The 23,958-nt window shown below is 48.7% G+C and overlaps 1 protein-coding gene across 2 annotated transcripts; it reads right to left on the minus strand.

The window, feature by feature from the left end:
- Nucleotides 1-600: 600 nt before the first annotated feature.
- Nucleotides 601-23,747, minus strand: CMBL (carboxymethylenebutenolidase homolog). 2 transcript variants are annotated; one of them, XM_031036256.2, is made up of 8 exons: nucleotides 23,561-23,747; nucleotides 14,560-14,590; nucleotides 11,232-11,308; nucleotides 10,885-11,118; nucleotides 8,848-8,955; nucleotides 4,550-4,692; nucleotides 2,711-2,802; nucleotides 601-1,296 (listed from the first exon to the last, which is right to left on the minus strand). In XM_031036256.2, exons 4-8 carry the CDS (start codon nucleotides 11,097-11,099, stop codon nucleotides 1,117-1,119), a joined length of 738 nt encoding a protein of 245 aa, XP_030892116.1. In that variant the 5' UTR covers nucleotides 11,100-11,118; nucleotides 11,232-11,308; nucleotides 14,560-14,590; nucleotides 23,561-23,747; the 3' UTR covers nucleotides 601-1,116. The 2 variants fall into 2 exon arrangements, with proteins under 2 accessions (XP_030892116.1, XP_006740979.1); XM_006740916.3 differs by lacking the exon at nucleotides 11,232-11,308.
- Nucleotides 23,748-23,958: the final 211 nt, after the last annotated feature.

Below are 23,958 nucleotides of genomic sequence, written 5' to 3' on the forward strand. Positions count from 1 at the left end.
CCCGTTCCTGTCTTCCGGAATAGAAGCGCGTGGGTTTCCCTCTCGGAAGCCCAGGGTTGATGGGAAATGGTTCCAAGTTGGCCATGGCACCCGGGGGGTGAACAGCCCAGGAGCCAAGCGGAAACACCCTCCCCATGCCCCCACCTGATGGAGGGCACATCCTGCAGGGCCTAGGCCTGGGTGGGAGGGGAGCCAGGTGGCCTTTCTGGATCTGCAGACTCAGAAGGGCCAGTGGGAGTGACCGCTGTCCAGCCTAGGGTTCGTGGAAAGTCAGCAAGGCACAGTGAGAAGAACCAAGAGTCTTTCCTGGCACAGACTGGCTCTGCCCAACATGGCTTCCCCGGGCCACGTGTGGCCGCTGAGTGCCTGGCATGGGGCTGGGGCTCCCGAGGAGCTGAGCTGTTCGTGGGATTTAATATAAAGTAATTAAAATCTAAAAACTGAAACTTGACCCCATACCCCTTCCAAGTGAACACATGAGTGACTTCTGACGCAGCCCCAGGCCCTGGGCCCAGAAAACACCGTTTTGGAAAAATCACTTCCTAGGAGACCGTCACTGTAATCCATCGTTCTTCATTAGCTTTTAGAAAAAGCCACACATTCAAAAAGTAAGTTTATTGGCTTGATGTAATTAGGTCAATGAAACCCTATCTTAACCTCAGGATTTCTCATAGTGCAATGTATGAACGTGACAGATTCATCTGTATTAAGACAGATAAATGCCCAATTAAGCTGGGCTTTGAATCTGAGTTTATAGTTCATGCTCTTCACGGCTTTGCCACACTCCTCATTTTAAAGGATGTACTTAATTAAAAAGCAAGAAGTCCACACCTGAGCTGTGAGCTGGTCCATAAAACAGCCCTAGGTTTTTACTGATAGGATATTACTCTATCATTCAAATTCTTTAGGTACTGATCTGGTTTGGGGGTTTTTTTTAAATGTATTAAAAGTTAAATTATATCATGCATTAACATTTTCTACCCAATTTATGTTTCAGAGGGAATAATGAGTTTCAGGATTCCTTGATTTGTATAAAGTGAAAATTAAATGATCCAAGTATCCCAAAGCACGTTTCTGGATGCAAGCTTTCTTGAGGAAGTTTACACTTGGCCACAGCTAAACGTATTTGTGCAGCCACTCAAGTAAATTTCTTCTTGCCTCGTCAATATAGGGCTTGTCCTCCGCTGAGCAATCTTCTCTCTTTCGATGCACGAAGCCATGGGTTTGCCCAGAAAACGTTTTAATTTGATATTCCACTTTGCAGTGTTTTTTCAACTTCTGGGTCAGTAGAGAGACCTGATGATGCAAAAAGATTTCACGATAGTATGATTTTAAAAATCTAGCCATATTTTCCGTTCTCCAAATCCTCTCTGAATGCTCGTAAAAGAAATTGAACGTCAGTGCCTTAAGTTCTGTAGCTATTATGAATTTTTTACTTTTGATTCTATACGTAACACAGTCCTTACCTCTGGCAAAGGAGAGGATTCCGAGCAATATAAAAATGATACAATATCAGTTCTTTGAAACTGTATTAATCTTTTGTATATCATTCAATATATAACAAAATATTCAATATATTCAAGTATAAATTATTTTACATTTGTATTAATATATTAGTTATGAATAACAACAATAATTTCTAAATGACTGCTTTGAACTAGTTTTCTTCTGCTTTTTCCTTTTTTTTTTTTTTTAAAGATTTTATTTATTTATTTGACAGAGACAGAGATAGCGAGAGCAGGAACACAAGCAGCGGGAGTGGGAGAGGGAGAGCAGGCTTCCCGCAGAGCAGGGAGCCCGATGTGGGACTCGATCCCAGGACCCTGGGACCATGACCTGAGCCGAAGGCAGACGCTTAACGACTGAGCCACCCAGGCGCCCCTCTTCTGCTTTTTTCTTATCATCAACATACTGGGTTTAACACACCCTTTTTTTTTTTTTAAAGTAAACTCTATCCCCAACCTGGGGCTCAAACTCATAACCCCAAGGTCAAGAGTTGCAAGCTCCATGGACTGAGCTCATTAAAGACCCATGTCTTTAATGACACACACCTTATCTTAACTCATGGGTTACACACGGGAGGACGGGGAGGCAGGGCCGGCTTCGATGCCCAGTAAACAGACCACACCAGGAACACTTTTGGGGGGTTACAGTCCGTAAGTCCCCAGTAACACCTACCTTTAAAACTTTTTTTAAGATTTTATTTATTTGAGAGAGCAAGCACAAGCACAGGGAGCATTAGAGGGAGAGGGAGAAGCAGGCTCCCCACTGAGCAGGGAGCCTGACGCAGGGCTCGATCCCAGGACCCTGGGATCATGACCTGAGCCGAAGGCAGACACTTAACCAACTGAGCTACCCAGGCGCCCGGTCACCTTTAAAACTTTAATATTAAAAAATATTTGGAGCAACACATGAACCCTTTGGGACATTTTCCCTGAAAGGTCAAATCATGTTATTAAACATAGAAATGAGAAGAGGAGGGGGACCTGGGTGGCTCAGTTGGTTAAGCATCAGACTCTTGATTTCGGTTCAGGGCATGATCTCAGGGTCATGAGATCAAGCCCCAGGTCCCGCTCAGTGCTCAGCAGGCAGTCGTCTTAAGGATTCTCTCTCCCTCTCCCTCTGCCCCTCCACCCACTCACCAGCACACACTGTCTCTAAATAAATAAATCTTAAAAAAAAAAAAATAAGAGGAAAGATGCCAACTTACTTGTTCAAGAGGAATCACAGCATCATTTTCGGCAAAAATGAACAACGTGGGGTTCTTTAAACTGTGCACATCTTCAGAGTCCTTGACGATGCCTGGAAGATGGGTATAGACACACAGGGCAGGATTTCCATGCGTGGGCCTCAGAAATCTCTGTGGGTTTGGTTTGATTTTTCAGAGTAAAATACGTGCTCCGGGGGAGCAGTTTATTCCTTTCTAGCAATTCCACAGAAGTGGCCTGGCCTGTAAAATTAGTCTCAAAGAGCAACTTACCTAGTCAGGCCCCTGCTGTCCACTTTGGTAGGAGTCAGGCCAGAAATAATGGAATTAGACCTTGCGGTCTGCTTGGCCGCACACAGACGGGAGCAGCCTGAAACCCGCTCCCATGTGTGACATGCCTTCATTTACAAACAGTGACAAACTTTCAAATCTGGAGCACCTGGCCCCTACCGCTCTAGAAGTCTGGGGTTTGGCTGTAGGGGAAGAGATGGCTCAACCTGAACACCAGGACAAGTGGGGATTTATGGCCAAGGAGCAGGGTGTGAGGCAGTGGGTGGAAAATTACTAAGAGGAAACATCAGCATAGGACGGATTCTGGCCAGAGGACATGATAGGATTCTTGCTGACAAGATACGGGGGGCAGGGAGGCACAGGGTGAGGAATTTGGCCAGACATCCAAAGTGGGGGATTCTCACTGAACTGCCCCAGTGGGCCAAGGACAGAGCCCAGTCGGGGCCTCCTCAGAAAGAGGACTCACAGAGGAGCCTGGCTCAGGTGTGGTCAGGGACAGGGTCCAAGTCAGTAGGAAGAAGAAAATAATGGCCATCTCCTGCTTCTTCCACGTCCTGTGGGCAGCACAACAAGGCTAAGTAGCCCAGAGAGCCTCCCCTCACCTGTAACCCCTCCCTAGGAGGCAGGGAGCCACAGGAAGGATGGCCACGCTCCCTGGCCCACTCTGTTAAGGCCACGTGGCGTGGCTGGACTGAGGTTTGATGGCCCCAGTCCTGTCATGGTCGTCAGCTCACGCAGTGTGCAACAGCGGCCAGAAGGGGGAGCTCGCGAGGCGCCCACGCAGGAGAGCCTTCTGCTGCTTCACTCAAGGGGACAGTCAGCCTCCTTGTGCCCAACAGCAACGGACAACTTAGTAACTTTGGTGTATGTTAGTATTTAAAGGATTTTTTTAATGCTAAAAGTAAGCAAAAACACCACATCGAGAAACCATTAATCCAAATAGGAATCCTTAGTATAACGGTACATCCTATCATGAAAGAAAGCCAAACTTCCTTCTGTGTCTTTTCTTTTTTTTAACATTTTTATGGTCTGCTTCTCTATCGTGAACTTAGTATGCCATGTCTCATACACATGTGTTCTTATTTCATTGCTATGATACCTGTGGTCTGTTCGGCTAAAATGTTTCCTTTTTTTTCCTTCCTTCTTTATACATATATTGTGTGTGTGTGCATGCAGTTGAAAATAACTCATATCTTGGGAAAATAGGTTCACAGGCGTTCCTCATAAAGAACAGTGCTCGATATTAACCATGCTCACAGAAATAAATGTTATCCCCTTCACCCTACGTGAAGAAATCGAGCCCTCAGGTTAGGTGACCCTCCCAACAGCACACTGTGGGGACCAGGACTCCTCGATCCCAGTGACATCCTCTGGTTACTACATTACGAACCTGCACCTTACAATACTTTCAGATTTGTAAAGCCAAGTTCCTCATCTCTGCACAACTGGGCTGTGTATTGCTCCTGAAACAGCTAGCTTGGAAGAGGCTTGTGGCTGTCACTCGAGCACTCCTCCTATTTCCACTGTGTAAAATATGCAAGGCAGATTTACCGTAGACGGACACCCCTGCCCTGAATTCCGGGTACTTCATCATCACGTGATGGACGGCCACTCCACCCCAGCAGAATCCCACGGCGCCAATTTTCTGGGCATGACACTGCTGTTTCAGATACTTCAAGACAGCATCTACCTCCCTAGAACAGAGTTATTCAAGAATCAACAGATACAGATCACTTATATGTGGAATCTAAGCAGCCAACCTCAGAGAAAACAGAGAGTAGAGGGGTTCCCAGGGGTGGCACATGAGGAAATGGGGAAATATTGGACACAAGGCACAAACTTCCAGTTATGAGATTAACGAGTTCGGGGTTATAATGTGCAACCGGGGGACTACAGTTAGTAATACTGTATCCTATCCTTGAAGGTTGCTAAGAGGGCCGACCTTAAGTGTTCTCACCACCAAAAAGAAAGAGTAACTATGTGACAGGATAGAGGTGTTAGCTAAGCTATGGTGGCAATATATAAACGGGTTAAATCAACACAGTGTACACCTTAAACTTACAAAACATTATGTGTCAACTGTATCTCGATAAAGCGGGGGAGGGGGCGGCGGGCAAAGAAACAATCAAGAGGTACTTTTCGAGCCCCCCCCGGGGAGTGCGCCGGACGGCAAGTGCTATGCCGATGGACGGTAATGGGGCTTCAGCAGCAGCTCTTCCTCGAGGCTCTGAGATTCTTACTGTTGGAGCTCTGCCCTCACCACGTGCTGCCGGAGTGATGCACATCTCCCCACGGGTCTCCCCACGGGTCTCCCCACAGGTCTCTCCACCAAGCACAGCCTCCTCCAACCACCCGACAGAGCTGCGGGCAGGCTCTTTGCAAACCACAAATCACACCAGCTCACATCCCAGCTGAAAGCTGAGCCCCTGGCCTTCCACAGCCTCCGAATAAAGGCCAAAGGCCAAAGCACAGCTCCTAAGACCTGATCCCAAGATCCACCACCACCACCCCCCCGAGCACCCCAGCCTGCTCTCCTCTGACAAACACCAGCCCCACTGGGCAGCTCCCCAAACTCTCTGACTTGGCACATTCACTCCCGCAGCTAACATCCCAACTCTGGACGGCCTGTCTCCTCCTGTGCCCAAAGAGCAGAGTGGGACTTGGAAAGCCTCCAGCACGATATAAGCCAGGAGAGCACCAAGAACAGTGGCCCTGTCTTTGCAAATGGTTCATTTGCAAATCGCTTGTCTGGAACTCAGTGCATTTTCAACTAGAAGCAAAACACCCAAATGGAGGTAGGGAAGCAAGGCCAGCCAGAACGTTCTGTTTGACTGGATAAAGAAGAAATGCTGTTGACGATTTAAGAAAGTAAAAGAAAGCCATTCTATTGCACTCCCTTTCCCTTTTGATCATAGCATATCCTTGAGCACATTTAAATATATGTATCCTACCACTTCGTACAAAGCAGTTATATTCATCATGTGAGCAGTAATTAAGTAATTCTGCAAAATAACATGGAAAGAGCAATAGTTCTTGACATTTGGGGTTTTAAATTTTCCTCGAATGCTTTGATCTTAAGAATAACTGCCTTAATTGGAGGGGACAAGAAGGAAGAGGCCATTTCTATAAAAATACTTTAACTCAAGTGAACATGTCTTCGCTGGTGTTGCTCTGAATGTGTTCCCCACTTTTCTGGGAGCACCAGGGTTTAGCTTTGGATGGACCTCTCCTCCCACCCCCCAATGCTTGGTTCATATACCTTGGGAGATTCTGCCCTAGGTTCCAGGAGTGCAGTGTGTGGCTCAGGCTGACCATCAGAGCATAGCAATCTTCTGGCCACAATGACCGATTCAAGGGTGGACCTGTGACTGAGCCATAACTATCAGGGCAAAGTGGGAATTTTGCTGGCTTGCTGGAAAAGGGACCACTGGAAGGCTAGAGCTGCTGCAGCCATCTTGTCACCCAGAGGCAAAAGCTGCCTGAGAATGGAGCCAGTGTACAGACAATGAGGTAGAGAAATGTTGGAAGGCAAGTCCTGGAGATAGTTTCTGCACTAGGAACCAAACCCTGCTTCAAGCCAGAAACTACCTCTTTTGAGCTCTGTAAACCAATAAATTCCATGACTGCTTAAGCAGTAAGCATTCAAGACAGATTTTCTGTTACTTACAAACAAAAAAACACTTGACCAGATACAAGGATTTCAGTCTCCTTTCAAAGTTAGTGTTTCTCTCTTTTTTTGGTTTTGGTTTTTTGTTTTGTTTTGCTTTGTTTTTTGATAGAAAGAGAGCGCGCATGGGCGGGGGGGGGGGGTGCAGAGGAAAAGGGAGAAAGAGAGAATCTTAAGCAAGCATGGAGCCCAACATGGGGCTTGATCTCACGACCCTGAGATCATGACCTGGGCAAAAGAGAGAATCTTAAGCAAGCATGGAGCCCAACATGGGGCTTGATCTCACGACCCTGAGATCATGACCTGGGCAGAAATCAAGAGTCGGACGTTTAACCAACTGGGCCACCCAGACGCCCCAGTGTTTCTGTTTTAGGTCTCATTTTTATTTGAAATGCATGGCTCTCCTCTTCCCCTCTGGAAGAGTACCGCGGGGGTGCTTCAACACCTGCCAGGGACAATCACTCTGCTTCGTGTTCACAGATGGAAGGCAGACCCACACAGCTTTTCCTCAGAAAGCAGCAAAATGTCCTATTCTCCCCAACCCCAGCCCCACACGGGAAGCTGAATTTCACATTTGCAACCCAGACTCTCTGCGGTTCTCTTGTGTTTCTACTTCTAATTTTCTCTTCACTTCTTGCTTCATTTTGTTTTTCTTGGGGTTGCAGTTAAGGATGCACGTCCCCTGGGAGGGACTTGGAAAAGGTAGGTGTGCAGGAGGGCTATCCCCAGCAATCTCGGGGCCAACCCTGAGGAAGGGCAGGGAAGAATGCAGAGCCGGGCAGGGGAGAAGCTGGTGGTGCAGTCTCCACACAGGCCTCTACCAGCTCCTCTGGGGAGCTTGGAGCTGGGGTGGCCACTGAGGGTCCCCCTGACTGAAGATGAGGAAGCCAGGCCTTCATACCCCTGCAGGGAGACTCCTCAGGATGGGGCAGAGGAAGACCAGGCAGCTGATGTCCCACGGACAGCTGATGGGCTGGCCTCCCGCCCACAAGCCCCTGAGGTGACTGCTGGTTAACACAGCCTCAGGTGCTCGGCCATGCCGGGAGCTCCCAGGGCACCCCGCAGCACAAGCCCCTGAGAGAAGGTGGCCCCAGTGAGTGTGGGGCATGAGACGGGGCTGAGGAGCCAGGCGGGCATTCGGCAGGACCCCAGGCCCCTTTGGCCTATGTGAGGAGGTCTGCCCGGGGTCCACCAGCCCAGGGGACAGAGGGGCCAGCAGCCCTGGGGTCACCCCCGAAGGGCACTCCGGTGGGAGAAGAAAGGAACAGAAAATTCCAAGGACCATGTGGTCACAGGCAGGGGGCCACATTCTTAGCAGTTTCCCCAACCTCGGCTGGGGGAGCAGCTTATCAAACCGAAGGCTCCCGTAGGGTGACAGGGAAGGAGAGTGTTCAGAAGAACAGATGGCCAAGGTGAATCAGGGCTGGTGTTGGGGGAACCTCCTTTGCCCTGGGCTCACATTTACTTGCTTGGGAGGAGCCTGGTGTCAGAGCGCACTCCTGGCCCCTTTCCCCCTCCATACTTAGCCCAGACAGAAGAGGGTGTCTGAGCGGCAGCTGAACGCTCTGTTCCTTACTTCTGGGCTGGTGGAGCTAATTTAATAAAAAGCTGAAATCCTGGGGGGATCCCCCTTTTCTTCTCACTGCTCCCTGGACCCTGTCAAGACAGCAGTCGTGGTCTGATGGGCCTGGTGTCAAGACCCAAAGTCTCTCAGTGGGGAGGTGGAGGGTCAAGTCTAGGCTTGGGGGAGGGGATGGCCCCTTGGGTTTCCAGTCAGCTGAGCAGGAATGGGGCTAGACTCTGCTCCAGCTTCTTTTCTCGGCCCATTGCCTCGACTGGTTCTGCAGCCAGGACAGGAAGGAAGGAGTGTGGACCCTATGGACCCCGAAAGCCCCCAATGTCAAGGGAAATCGCATCACCCACAAAATCCCCTTGGCATGAGCCCCATGAAGTCTCTCAGAGAGGGAAGCAGACAAGCCTGTTGGGCGGCAGGAGGCTTGCCGGTGTCCCACCTTCCAGGCCACACACGGTGCTCAATGAAAGCCCGTTTCCTTACGCATTAGCCATGGCCATGGAAGTCCCCCCACGAGGGAGGGTGGGAGGTGTGTGAATGGTGAAGCCGCACCCACTTCTCCCTCCAGCCTCCGCTCCCCCGGGGGGCCACACATGTGTGATAACTTACTTATCGATCTTTCTGGCATCTCTTGTTTTCAACCACTCCGGGAAGGTGGACCAGTCCCCAGAAGGGTGCCAGGGCTCCTGCCCTACGAAGAAGTCCGGAACGATGGTCCTGTCAAATAGGGACATTCACTGCTCTTCATTTTGGAGCTGCTGGTCTTTGCTTCCATTCATTAAGAAGCTTGCTATGCTGGTGATTCTGATTCACAGGAGAAGGAAAGTGGGGACCACGAAGGCCAAGCTTGATCGCATCAAAGAGGCCACCTGGAGCCAGGCCAGGCCACTTCGGATTTCACAACCGTAGGTGCGCGGCCTCCGGCAGCCCGCTTAGAGCCCAGCCTGTCTGAGATGACAAGGCAATCCGGCAGGGCACAGGATGGAGCCCCAGGGTCCCCCTCCCCCATCCCGGAGGAGCCTCATCGCTCAGCTGGCCTTTTGCATTAGCCCCAGGTCAGAGGGTCCACCTGCGTCACCTGCCCAGTCACGATGACCAAGCAGTTCTCCCCAGCCTCTGCCCAGGATGCCTACAGCGCACAACCTCCTGCTCAGAGGGAAAGGTCTCATGCAGGTTCTAAAACAGGCGGCAGGGAGAAAACAAGCCAGTTCCCCGAGTCCACGTCCATCCTCCGTGCCAGTCAACCCCCGGGGCTAGGTCTACACTGCGCTGGCCGGAGACTCGCTTCCTAAAATAAAGGCCATCGCCATGGATGGAGGAACCGGCTCTTCCTGCCAGGGTGGAAGGAGCCCTGGAATCTGGGTCAGAAGAATCCAAGTTCAAGTCCCAGTATCGCCCCGTCTGCCCTGTGGCCTTACCAAGTCACTTTTAGCCTCATTTTCTTGGTCTGATGAACAGACAGCACCGCCCGATCTCAGAGGATTATTCTGAGGGCAAAGGGAGTTGGATACGGGGAGAGAGCTTTGTGAATCACAGGCGCCTCTGCTCATTGTTTATGTTCCGCCTCCAACTACAGGGCCCACAGTAAGACAAGAGAAGTCACAGTCCCGCGCAACCTGCCTGCTGCAGGGCAGGACTACAAGCTCCATCTTCAAGCCTCAGGGTAGCCCCAGCCTCGTGGGGTCGTTGGAAGGATGAAGGACACGTATCCCTGTGACGCCCTCTGCACGGGGTCGGGCCGAGCCACGGGGCAAGCGGGGTTGGCTACTGTGTTTATCACTGGGCTTGCCCCTAGTAAGTTACGTGGCCTCCCGTTCCAGACAACATCTGGGGGCGCGAAAAAGTGAAAACTCAAGTGCAAATCCTCTTTTGAGTCTGCACTAACGCCGAGTCACGTGACAGGGGCGTGCTACCTTCAAATCGATTTCTCTTGTAGGAAAACGAGGCAGGTGCACACTGGGATTTGCAGATTTTTGAGAAAACAAAGAAAAGTGGGGTGTGCCACGCTCAGGGCTGGGGGGCTCGTAGGTGGTCTGAGGCTGGAGGGAAAGAATGGCTGACACTCTGCCAGACCTGGCGTGGTGGGGAGCAGGCGTGTTCTCGACACTCGATCCGGCAAAGACCGAACCTTCCGGAGGTGAGTGAGGTCTCACGGCGCCGTTCTGGAACCCCCGGGAACTCAGACAGGACCATGATCGCTTGTGTTTAGCATGTGTTTAGCCCAGGCTAACCAAGGGCACCCTGCCTGTGAAACCTGACCCGGGCTGAGATGTGTCGAGGGCCGAGGAGCAGATCCATTTCAGAGCTGGCGAGGTCTGCCCCAGGCGTCCTCTACCTGTGTCCGGGCAGGCCCCACATCGGGAAATCACTCTCTCGGAGTCCGATGGGTCTACAGGCCCAGGCAGTGTGAGGAGGAGCCGACGCCCCGGGGCTGGGCTGGGAGCAGTGGCCGCCTCCCGACACCAGGTGGTGTCTAGACTCACGCGACATTCCCCATTTACCTGCCCCCAGTGAGATGAGGAAGTAGGTAACCTAACTTAGAATGCAGGTGGGGCTTTTTGGGTTTTGTTTTGTTTTCCCTGAGGGGAACAAGAGATCACAGAAATCTCCATGAATTTAAGGAAAGTGACAGAACTTCATACATACGTGTATCCATTGCCTGCGATCAGGTCAGCCATGTATCTGGTATTGGGCAGCTGCCAGCCAAATATATCTTGAATGACGATCACAGCCTTGCCCGTGTCGAAGGGGGGCTTGGTGACGTAAGCCTGGATGTGCTCGACTTGAACTTCGCGCCCCATCCCTCCATACTCTATCCTGTGGCCAATGTCACATGGACAAGGATGAGCCTCGTTAGCCATTGGAGAGATCTAAGTTGGGCTAGAGAGAGAGAAACATGCATTATATTCTGAATGGTGCAAATCCAAAGATTATACACAGTAGGTAAACTAAAATCAAGAGGATAGAAAAGAACTCATTTTAATTATACTCACTGTGTGTTCATGGAGGAAATCGCTGGTAACTTGTGATTCTGAGTGGGGCTAATAGGAATCCATTCCCACTACCAACACTAGAAATACCGGAGTGAATGTAACCAACAGATAAAAATTAAAATGGTGGAGCTCATAAAGGGAACAATCCCCAGCTAGGATTGGAAAGGACACTTGAAGCCAGGGTCACGGTGGCATGAGCAGATACGGAAGGAGCCCAGCGATGCTGGGGAGCAGGCTAGACCCAGGAACAAGCACTAACAGCCCCCATGAGATGGGGATTTGTGACCGAGACCCCATGCAGTGTCGGAACCCCCAAAGGTTTATATTTAGTGGGGAAAATAAAAACAAAAAACAACAATAAAAGAAAAAAAAAGAAAACTCTACCGACAAGGACTAGGACCATGGTTAGAAAGCCCAGGGAGGAAAAAAAGAAACCAATCCTCCAAAATGTCCACTCTCCTCTCAAAGTAGGAATACCTAGAAGGTGAAATTAACCAAACAACTGACCCTGGGCAGCAAAATCCCTGGGCACCTGGCAGAAGCAAATGCAAACCTACTTAGAGCAAGACTTTCACACCCCAGGACAAAAGACACTACCCCCTGAAGAGGGCAAAGCCCGAGGGTAGCTGGGGCCTGGACAAAATGTGCAAGGATGCTGGCCGATGGCTCAGGGGGGTATCAGGCAAAGAGGAGTCAGTGAGGATGAGGGTTTCTTGCCCGAGGATGAGAGTTTTTTGCCCGAGCAACTGGAAAAGGATAGCGTGTCTTTAAATGAGAAGTGGGAGACACGGGAAGAACAGGTTGGAGGAGATCGGGTCTTAAATGTGGGGCGGTAAGTCTGAAACATCTGTCGGACAGGCTGAGCGGACAGCTCATAACAAGTTCAGGGCAGGGCGCCTGGGTGGCTCAGTCGGTTAAGCGACTGCCTTCGGCTCAGGTCATGATCCTGGAGTCCTGGGATCGAGTCCCGCATCGGGCTCCCTGCTCGGCGGGGAGTCTGCTTCTCCCTCTGCCCTTCCCCCCTCTCATGCTCTCTCTCTCTAATAAATAAATAAATAAATCTTAAAAAAAACAAGTTCAGGGCAGGGGTCCAAGCTGAAACTACAAACTTGAGAAAAGTCAGCAATATACAGCCGAGCCTCTTTTTTTTTTTTTTTTTTGCAGATTCCATACACGTGAACTTGCCCAGTTGCAAAATTTACTTGCAACTCCAAAATCGGTACTTGCTGTGTTTTCGCCACCATCCACAGACTTCCACAGAGCAGTGACAGATCTGAGTCACTGACACGCACGGTCGAACAAGGCGACGCTCTGCCTTCTCATTCAGCTCCCACTGCAAACAAGCATCCTTTTCACTTTCTGTTGAGTCCCACATCTTCTGCATTTTTGTGCTTTTTGGCTGGCGATTTCGTTGTTTACGAATGGACTCCATGCACAGTGCCGAAGGGCCGTCTAGTGATCCTAAGGGCACGATGTGCCTCCAAAAACCACACGTATAGTAGACAAGCCTGGCTCAGGCGTGCGCGACAGCCACTGATGGTGGGTTCAATGTCAATGAATCAACTCTACATTAAATAAGGCGTCTCTACACAGAGACACACATAAAACGGGGTGACGCACTGACCAACTGACAGAACTGTGACCGGAGGCTCGGAGCAGTGGTTCAGGATTTGCTCGTCCGCTGTCCATGTGATTTATCGACCACGACTATGGTTGGCCCTTGAACAACACGCATTTTATCTGCATGGGTCCACTTACGCATGGATTTGTTTCCATAAACACAGTCCATGACTGTGAATGTATTTTCTCTTTTTTCTAACTTTCTTAGCATTTTCTTTTCTCTAGCTTACTTCATTGTAGGAATACAGTATATAATATGTATAACACGCAAAATATGTGTCAATCATCTGTTTATGTTACCAGCAAGGCTTCCAGTCAACAGTAGGCTATTAAGAGTGACATTTTTGAGGAGTCAAAAGTGATACAAATTTCTGACCGCATGGAGGTCAGCGCCCCTAACCCCCATGTTGTTCAACTATGCTATAAATAATGAGAATTTAAAACCTTGAGAATGAATGACATCATGAAGGGAATGACAGTAGATAAAGAAGAGAAGGATCTGGAAGACTGAGCCCTGGGGCCTTCACCATTAAGGGCTTTGGGGAGGTGAGAAGAAACAGAGAGTGAGTCTGAGAAGAAACAGCGAGCAAGAGGGGAGGAAGCCCCGGTCATGGGCCTGGAGCCACGTGAAGACAGGGTTTCAAGGAGGCAGAGTGTAGACCGAGACATTCTGCAAGAAGCCCTGAGAGACGCAGAGGGTTGGCCAAGGGCTGAGCAACGGGGACGTCAGGGTGACCTCCACAAGAACAGGTCTGGAGGACCAGGGTGGGCAAGACAGCAGCAGGCTGGAGAGAGTGACAGGAGAGAATCAGACCGAGTGAACACGGAAGCTCTTCAAGGCTTTTGCCAGAAACTGGGGCAAAGAGAGTGAGCAGAAGATGGAGGGAAGATAGGGCAACAAGTCTTTTTATTTATTTATTTTTTAAGATTTTATGTACATATTTGAAAGAGAGAGTGAGAGAATGCACGAGCTGGGGCGAGGGACAGAGGGAGAGGGAGAAGCAGGCTCCCCGCCGAGCAGGGAGCCCGATGCGGGGCTTGATCCTAGAACCCTGGGATCATGACCTGAGCCGAAGGCAGCGGCTTAACCGACTGGGCCACCCAGGCGCCCTTCTTTTTATTTTTTAATGGAAGAAATCTCAGCACATTTGTATGGGAATGAGACTGGTACCTCACAGAGGAAAACAAAGCAAAACCAAACCAAACTGACGGTTCGAGGGGCACAGGGGAATCGAGGGGCACAGCTAGGTGGGAGGGGACGGGGTTGCACAGGGAGAAGGTCACCTTCCCTAAAGCAAGGACGGGTCCTCCACGGTCCCAGGAGGGAAGGCAGAAGGGTGGGTGACGTCGGGGCAGGAGGCTGTGGATGCTCCCTACTTGCATCTGCTCAGAGAACTGAGAGCAGAACCAACAGTGAGGGTGAGAGCAGGGGGGAGGTCGGAAGGGACAGGACAAGTGGGAAAATGAAGGACCAAGGAAATGTACATGGTCCCTGAGGCTGTGTCCCTCCAGCCACGTCCAGCAGCAGGATGGTGGTTTGAAGCGGGCAGATAAATGGAACAGAACAGGACCGGGCTCTGGAGGTTTTTATGGGGGCAGGAGGGCACGGTGGATCTGTGGCGGGAGGACAGAATGGCCAATAAAGGGGATAAGATATGACATTGAGCGACCCAGGAGAGCAGACAGATCCCAGTGGATCCCCACCTACCGTTGTGCAGCCCTGCCAGGTGGTGAGAAACCTGAGGAGGAAAGCAAAAGGAATCTGTTAGAAGAAAACAGAGAATACCATTTTCCTGAATCTTGGCATAAAGCAGCATTTCTTACACTAGACCCAAAAAACACAAACCATGAAGACAAGGATTAATAAATCTCATTAAGTATGTATTAGTCTGCTCGAGCTTCCATAACAGAATAGCACAGGCTGGGCAGCTAACATGACAGAAATGTATTTCTCCCAGTTCTGGAGGCTGGAAGTCCCAGATCGGGATGCCCACAAGGTCCGGTGGTGACGGGGACTCTCCCCCTCACTTGCAAACAGCTGCCTTCTCGCTGTGTCCTCACGCAACACACACAGAGAGAATAAGCTTTCTGGCCTCTTCTTGTAAGAGCACTAATCCCATCCTGGGTCCCACCCTCACAACCTCATCTAAACCTAATCACCAATGGTCCCACCTCCAAATACCATCACGCTGGGGGTTACGGCTTCCACACATGAACTTTGGGGGGGACACAAGTCCGTCCACAGCAGGAATCAACTGTAAAAACCACTTGTAAGACAATTGGGGGAAACTGAACTGACTGGATATTTGATGGTATTGAGAAATTACTGTAATGGTAGAGGGGGGATAATACTATTACAGTGATGGTTGTGTGTGTGTGTGTGTATACAATCCTTACCTTTTATGGCTACATGCTGATGTATATACAGATAAAATAACTACATGTCTGGGATTTGCTTCAAAATAGCACAGGGAGTGGTGGAGGTGGGGAAGAGTTATTATTATTCCAGATATCATTCTCAAAGCAGATTTAGTATCTAGATAAGATATAGGAAGAATTCTTGGGGCGCCTGGGTGGCTCAGTCAGTGAAGCATCTGCCTTCAGCTCAGGTCATGATCTGAGGGTCCTGGGATTGAGCCCTGTGTCAGGCTCCCTGCTCAGTGGGGAGTCTGCTTCTCCCTCTCCCTCTGACCCTCCCCACCGCTCGTGCTCTCTCGTGTGCGAGTTCTCTTTCTAACAAATTAATAAAATCTTCCAAAAAAAATTTAAAATACAAAAAATTCTTATAAATCAACAAGAAAAAGACAACTCAAGGGGCGCCTGGGTGGCTCAGTCGTTAAGCGTCTGCCTTCGGCTCAGGTCATGATCCCAGGGTCCTGGGATCGAGCCCCGCATCGGGCTCCCTGCTCAGCGGGAAGCCTGCTTCTCCCTCTCCCACTCCCCCTGCTTGTGTTTCCTCTCTCACTGTGTCTCTCTCTGTCAAATAAATAGATAAAATCTTTAAAAAAAAAAAGAAAAAGACAACTCAAGAGAAAAATGCTCCAAAGATAAGAACAGGCAACTCACAAAAAGGTACACCTGAATGGCACATAGACTTATGAAAAGACATTCAACCTCACTGGTATTTAAGAAATTGTACTATTTTCTACATGACACAGATACTATTTTGCATCTTGCAGACTGGCAAACGTCTGTTTGCACCAAGAGTCGGTGCCCACGCAGGGAAAAGGGAAGGAATGTGAGCTGATACAAACTCTGGAAAGTAGTCTGACAAGGTCTAGCAAAGTCAAAGATGCAGAAACCCTGCAACCCAGAAATCCCACAGGTGGGTGTATTCCCCAGAAAAATTTACACCTCTGTGTGTGTGTGTGCGTGCGTGCACACTCATGCACATATGTGGTAAATGTGGAAGGGGTGCTTTTGATGGCACAGACGTGATGACAGTAACTGGAAGCAATCTGACTTTCAGGAGGGGCACAGGATAAATTGTGATGTATTAATTGTTGTGGGTTGACCTGTGTCCCCCAAAAAGACATGTTCAAGTCCTAACTCCCAGAACCTGTGAAGGTGCCCTTATTTGGAAATAGGATCTTGCAGAGGTAATCAAGTTAAGATGAGGTGCCTGGCTGGCTCCGTCAGTTAAGCATCGGACCCTCAATTTCGGCTCAGGCCATAATCTCGAGGTTGTGAGATCCAGCCCCGCACTGGACTCCGCGCTCAGCGGGAAGTCTACTCGAGATGCTCTCCCTGTCCTTCTGACCCTCCCCCCCTCTAATAAATAAATAAATCTTTAAAAAAAAAAAAGTTAAGATGAGGTCATACTGGATTAGGGTGGCCACTAGCCCAATAACTAGTATCCTTATAAGAAGAGGGAAATTTAGATACAGAGACACACAGGGAAGAAAGCCACGTGAAGACATAGCCAGAGATTGGAGTGAGGCTCCTACAAGCCAAGGAACACCAAGGACTGCCAGCAACCATCAGAAACGAGGAGAGAAGCAAGGAAGGATTCCCCTCTGTAGGTTTCAGGAAAGCAGAGCGCTGCTGACACCTTCATTTCGGACTTCTGGCCCCCAGAACTGTGAGAATACATTTCTGTGGTCTTCAGTCACCCAGCTGGGGCATATTTGTTACAGCAGACACACGAAACAAATACATGCATAAACAAACTACATGTACACTTACCAACACGATAAATCTTAGAAACATAATGCTATTTAAAAATTCAATGGCCTTTTTGATGCTAAGTAAATACTAAAAAGAAAAATAATGCTTCTTTTACTAATAAATATACTGTAGTAAAAGCAGAACGCACAGGAATAAACACACCACCATTAGCCAGTGGTTACTGGCGAGGGAGGGAGGGTGGAGACTGCTGGCTTTAACTGCATTTGTTACATTTTATTTCCTAAGAAGGTTTTGACTAAGGACAAAACGTTCACGTTTTTTAAGCCCCGGTCACGTGAATATGGGTGGCTGTTATATTATTTCCTGTATCTTCCAGAATATTTTAGAAAGAAAATAACTAAGTTTTAAAGAAACACAAATTAAGAGCTAGTCATTTGCTCAAAGAAAATTTGAAACGATTCCTCATGGTTTTGTTTTCACAAGCTCAGTTATAAAACTATTATTAGTAAGAGAAGTCACAACAATCCAGCACCAACAGCGGCAAACTTTATGTCCAATGCACTATTTGTGGACAGCCGATTCCTTAGGCTAAGTTCTTCTTTTTTTAATTTAAATTCTGTTTAGTTGACATACGGTTCAGCATCGGTTTCAGGAGTAGAGACCAGTGGTTCATCATTTATATGTAACACCCAGTGCTCATCACAACAAGTGCCCTCCTTAATGCCCATCCCCCATCTATCCCATCCCCCACCCACCTCCCTCCATCAACTCTGTTTGTTCTCCACAGTTAAGAGTCTCTCATGATTTGTTTCCCTCTCTCTTTTCCCCCTCCCAAATATTCACGTTTTGTTTCTTAAATTCCACATGAGTGAAATCATATGGTATTTGTCTTTCTCTGATTAATTTATTTCACTTAGCGTAATACACTCTATCTAGCTCCCTCCATGTCATTGCAAATGGCAAGATTTCATTCCTTTTGATGGCTGAGTACTATTCACACACATACACATACACCACTTCTTCATCCATTCATCAGTTGATGGACACTTGAACTGTTTCCATAGTTCGGCTATTGTTGATAATGCTGCTACAAACATTGGGGTGCACGTACTCCTTTGAATGTGTATTTTAGAATCCTTTGAGTAAATACCTAGTAGTGCAATTGCTGGATCATAGGGCAGTTCTATTTTTAACTTTTTGAAGAACTGCCACACTGTTTTCCAGAGTAGCTGTACCAGCTTGCATTCCCACCAACAGTGTAAGAGGGTTCCCCTTTCTCTGCATCCTCGCCAACACCTGTTGTCTCCTGTGTTGTTAATTTTAGCCACTCTGACAGGTGTGAGGTGCTATCTCATCGTGGTCTTGATTTGTATTTCCCGGAGGATGAGTGGTGTTGAGCATCTTTTCATGTGTCTGTTAGCCATTTGGATGTCTTCTTTGGAAAAATGTCTATTTATGTCTTCTGCTCCTTCCTTAACTGGATTGTTTTTAAGGTGTTAAGTTCTTCATAGATTTTGGATACTAACCCTTAATCGGATATGTCACTTGCAAATATCTTCTCCCATTCCGTAGGCTGCCTTTTAGTTTTGTTGACTGTTTCCTTCTCTGTGCAGAAGCTTTTTATCTTGATGAAGTTCCCATTGTTCATTTTTGCTTTTGTTTCCCTTGCCCCCGTTGACATGTCTAGTAAGAAATTGCTACAGCCAAGGTCAAAGAGGTTGCTGCCTGGGTTCTCCTCTAGGATTTTGATGGTTTCCTGTCTCACATTTAGGTCTTTCATCCATTTCGAATTTATTTTTGTGTATGGTGTAAGAAAATGGTCCAGTTTCACTCTTCTGCATGTTGCTGTCCAGTTTTCCCAGCACCATCTGTTGAAGAGACTGTCTTTTTTTCCATTGGATGTTCTTTCCTGCTTTGCCGAAGATTAATTGACCATATAGTTGTGGGTCCATTTCTGGGTTCTTTATTCTGTTCCGTTGATCTATTTCATCTATGTGTCTGTTTTTGTGCCAGTCCCATACTGTCTTGATGATTACAGCTTTGTAATAAAGCTTGAAGTCTGGAATCATGATGCCCCCAGTTCTGCTTTTCTTTTTCAGGATTGCTTTGGCTATTTGTGGTTCCACACAAATTTTAGGACTGTCTGTTCTAGCTCTAGAAAAAATGCTGGTGGTATTTTTATAAGGATTGCCTTAAATGTGTAGATTGCTTTGGGTAATATAGACATTTTAATAATGTTTGTTCTTCCAGTCCAAGAGCATGGAATGTTTTTCCATTTCTTTAAGTCCTCTTCCATTTCTTTCATAAGTATTTTATAGTTTTCAGGGTATAGATCTTTTACCTCTTTGGTTAAGTTTATTCTTAGGTATCTTATAGGTTTGGTGAAGTTGTGAATGGGATCGATTCCTTGATTTCGGTTTCTGTTGGTTCATTATTGGTGTATAGGAATGCAACAGATTTCTGTTCATCGATTTTATATCCTGCGATGTTGCTGAATTCATGTATCAGTTCTAGCAATTTTTTGGTAGACTCTTTCGGGTTTTCTATGTAGAATATCATGTCATCTACATATAATGAAAATTTCGACTTCTTCCTTGCCAATCTGAATGTCCTTAGGCTGATTTCTTACCTGACTTGTCCTATGGGGTTACGGAGACCACAAAATATCCTGGCCATTCCAAAGCAACCTTGAACCTGAATCTTTTTACTTTATCTTCAATTGATACCCGCTTTTCAGAAGGAATGTTTACGGCCAGGAGAGCCACCATCTGGACTGTTCTGCACAAGGGGGCAGTGCCCAGGACAGCCTGGGTGTGGAAGGCTGGACTCCAGCCAAACCCATCTGTGGCAAAGCATTGCAGTGGGTGTTCTAGGCCAAGGCCACAGGGCGGGCAGACATTTTCCAGGGACTACACCCCCCCTGAGGCTCGGGGAAAGAGCCTCAGGGAACACACCCACGCAGCTCTACTGACAAGGAGACATACAATTTCTGTACATCCCTTTCAGGATTTTGGCTTTGCCCCGCCCCTCCCCCAAATGGCACATTTGTTAAAGGAGAATTTTCAGAAAAAAGTAAAGCCATGACTCTCATTAAGATTTTTTTTTAAATGAACACATTAAGGATTTTATTTTACTCATATAATAGGAGGGAATGAGGTGGCTGTGACAACTGATTTGAAGGAAGAAGGAAAGAGCACAAACGTATACGGAGTAAAGGCATGTTGAGATTGCAAAAGGAGAGAAAACAGATTTTTCCACAGGTGGGAGGAAGCCAATTGGTTCTCCACCAGACGGGACAGAATTCACTAACTTACTGGTTACCAGCGACTTACAAAGAGTTGCGGTGGTGCCAAGACAACGACTGGGACCAGAATCGGACGACCCAGAAGGGTGTGCCACCGATAACAGAGGCTCTCCCAAAAAAACATGAAGTTTCTTCTGCGTGACATTCATTATGAGGTCGGTCACAGTGAGCAAAAGGTTTCCTCCTATTGGGGGAAACCACAGGGATGGGACTGTGGGTGTGACGTGTACGGTGGGGGCCTCATAAAATGTGTCAAGAAGGACTTTTCTGGGGCGCCCGGCTGGCTCGGTCGGTAGAGAATGCAACTCTTGATCTCAGGGTTGTGAGTTTGAGCCCCACGTTGGGTGGAGAAATTACTTAAAATCTTTTTTAAAAAACAGAAGGGCTCTTCTGTTTCCTGGCAGATGGGCTTGGCAGCACTCACTGGCCACCTTGAGCTCAGATCTGTGGTCTCCACTAGGGAAGCCTCTGGAAGTCAGAACCCTCCTCATGGCACCAAGGATAACCCAGACGCGCCCCTGCACAAGAGACCTTCTTTGATGAGGCCACACTGACTAGCAGCACTAACGCTCAGGATCCGCCCATGACCTTCATGCAAGATGCCACAAAAGTGTGAATGACCTCAAAGGTCATTTTACAGTCCCTTAACCAAGACTCATCTTCACCAAGCTCCTCTGAACTCTTCTCAAACAGACCCTGACTTCTGGGTTTCCGATGGCATCTCTGCCATGTCCAGTTCCAATAAGAATCCTGCTAAGTTAGTTTCACAGAATCTCTGACCCTCCATATCTAATCTGTTTCCCCATCCTCCACTGTCCCCCGGGTGAGGTCTGATCACACTGGCTTGTCTTCTGCAAGAACCCAGTTAGGTCGGTTCTCTAGAACTCCCATTCCCTGTGATGCTTCCTCTTAGCCATTTTCCATCCACTGACCCCCCACTCCACTCCTTGGCTCTAAATTCTCACTTTTTTTCTTTTGTTATTTGCAGAGTTGAGCCCAGTCTCTCTCACCCACTGTAAAACCCCACTTCAGTGGTCCCTACTCATATCCCGATGCTCCTGAATAAGGTCTGCTTCCATTCTTTAACAAATGCCATGACTGAATGATTTGTTCTTCAACACCCTACAGCCCTGCTTCACACACGAAATGCTTCCACAATATTACAAGCCAAGACCCATGGGGATCAGTGGTGCCCTTCTGATCTGCCAATTCCAAGGGGCTCACGTGTCCTGCCCCCTCTCCTAACCTAAGCCTTCCTGAGGCATTCCTTTGCCCCATGTATCTCTATGCTTCTTGACTTTCTCTTGAACCAGTTATAACATCTGCCGGTTCCCTCTTTCGTGAATAAAATAGAATCCTTACCACATGCTCATTTAAAAAAAAAAATTTTTTTTTAAGTAATCTCTACACCCAACACGGGGCTCGAACTCACAGCCTCAAGGTCAAGAGTCTCATGCTCTGCCGACAGAGCCAGCCAGGTGCCCCAACACGTGCTCATTTTTATATCTGTATGAGAGTCATGATTTTACTTTTCGCTGAAAATTACCTTTTAACAACGCGACTGGACAACATTCCCATTTTCTCACTGGAAGTCAAAAAGGCAATAAATGGGTGGTAAAGCGTGGTCCCACGAGTCTGGTTTTCCTGCTTTCATACCCTCAAGGATTTAAATAACTCGGAAGTCAGACTTCCCAATGCAATGATGTTCTCCAACAGAAACAGAGAAAACAGATTTCGACGAGCAAAGGGAACTGGCGTTGATGGGGCTGTAACCAGCAACGAAGTCAAGGAATAAATTGCTAGAAGCTTCAGAGATTTGGAAACCATCAGCAAGCAAAACAAAGGCTGAAAGGTACCAGGAAGGCTTGGTGTTTTCCCCTTACTGGGTAAACACTGCAGAAACTTGCCTGGCCACTGATTTTCGATCTTGCAGCTGGGAAGGCTCAGGCCTGTACAGCCCTACTCAGCCGTCTACCGTCGACGATCCTACAAACACCAACAACTCCAGATATTTATTTGTCAGCAATCATCCTTGTACTTTCCACCGGGTACAGGCGTAGGCAGCATTAATTGGAAAGGTAGATGTGATGAGTACCCACTGGCCTGCAAGCATGCCAATCACATGGCTGCCTCTGGCCTTCTCTTAAGCTCTTCTGAGGCCTGGGTAGCCTTTCCCCAGACACCTGCGGGGCTCACTTCTGACCCCCTTATTTTAAGTGGGCTTCGAAAACAACAGGTTGTATTTTCCATCAGCAAGTAGACCTAAATCGCCTCCAACCCACATGGCTGTGTGTGTGACCTGAGCAGTCTTTCTTGGAACTCGCACCAAGTACCCAGCACCGAGGACGTCGCGATGCCTCCTCTCCAGACCCCGGAGGCATCCTAAGGAAATACTGCCAATAAAGATTTTTGAAGCCGGTGTCCATCTTATCAGTTCAGATGAAAGAATGAACACAGGAGGTCATATATATCCCAGGCACAGCCAGACCAGTCAAGGAACACGTAGGCCTAGGCTCAAGGGATAAGAATGCTTGCTTAAATTTCTAACATAAGGAATACACATATTTTCCAGATTCCAAGCCTCCTGCAACGGAAAAGACCTCCAGGGCACCAGACAAAGTGGTCACCTGCTAGTATGACCTCATAGGTCTCCAATCAATGGTGTCCACCTTCTCAGGAGACCCCTTCCCCAAATTTTGCCCTTAAAAGCTCTCATTTGCAAGCCATCAGAGGATTCTGGACTTTTGAGCATTACTGCCCATTCTCCTGGGTGGCGCCACACCAATAAATCAGCTCTGTTTTTCCTCTGCAAAAGCTCGGTGTCAATTTTTATTGGCTTGCTGCATATCTGGTGGACAAACTTTCACTTGGTTCGGTTACATTTTGATGCAAATATGCTCATTTCCCCCCACAGGTTTATATTGGTAAAAACTACGCAACCAAAACGTCCAACTGTAGGACAATAATTACAAAGGGTATTCAATGGCATGAAAGAAAGGTCCCAGACAAATGGAAAAAATAAATACGAGCTTACATACTACAGCTTGATTTCAACTACGTTTTTCAACAGGACAACACACCAGAGCGGGCTGGCCAGGGCTGCTTTTCTGCAGCGACAATGTACTACCGCTTTGGTAAAAGTCAGGTTGTGAAAAACGGGCTTTGATCGGCTCATGACCTGTGCCCACGGCCGACTTGCTCTACCTCCTGCAGACCCACGCGCGAGTGAGGGCGCAGCCGGGCTGCGCGCGTTCCTGGGCCCGCGCGGCGCACGTACCTGTCCGCCGCCCGAAGCCTGCGTTCTCCCCGCGCCGAGGCAGCCCGCCGAGCCCGGGGACGGTCGGGGCAGGCGGGGAGGAGGCGCTTCCCACCGGGACGGAAGTGGACGCGGTGACGGAGGGCGGCGGATCCCCGCCGGCCAGTGGCTGCCCCGGATTCCCAGCCTCCCGGGAAGGCCGGGCGGGAGGGAGGGGGGAGGGGCAGGGGAGGCCTGGAGGGCATGGGGGGAGGGGTGGGAAGGGGTGGGGAGGAGAGGCCTGGAGGGGGCGGGGGAAGGGGTGGGGAGGGGAGGCGTGGAGGGCGCGGGGGGTGCGGGGGGAGGGGTGGGGAGGGGAGGCCTGGAGGGCACGGGGGAGGGGTGGGGAGGGGAGGCCTGGAGGGCACGGGGGAGGGGTG

Source organism: Leptonychotes weddellii, chromosome 7 (assembly GCF_054177405.1).
Source record: "Leptonychotes weddellii isolate Sample4059 chromosome 7, ASM5417740v2, whole genome shotgun sequence".
Lineage (NCBI taxonomy): Eukaryota > Metazoa > Chordata > Mammalia > Carnivora > Phocidae > Leptonychotes > Leptonychotes weddellii.

Excerpts from the sequence above, each read along its gene's own strand:
- CMBL (XM_006740916.3), bottom strand. The coding sequence starts at position 11,099 with ATGGCTAACGAGGCTCATCCTTGTCCATGTGACATTGGCCACAGGATA. Across the intron at positions 4,693-8,847 it reads GATGCCAGAAAGATCGATAA|GGAGGTAGATGCTGTCTTGA; the intron begins GTAAGTTATCAC and ends ACTCTGTTCTAG. Across the intron at positions 2,803-4,549 it reads GGCAGGGGTGTCCGTCTACG|GCATCGTCAAGGACTCTGAA; the intron begins GTAAATCTGCCT and ends CCCATCTTCCAG.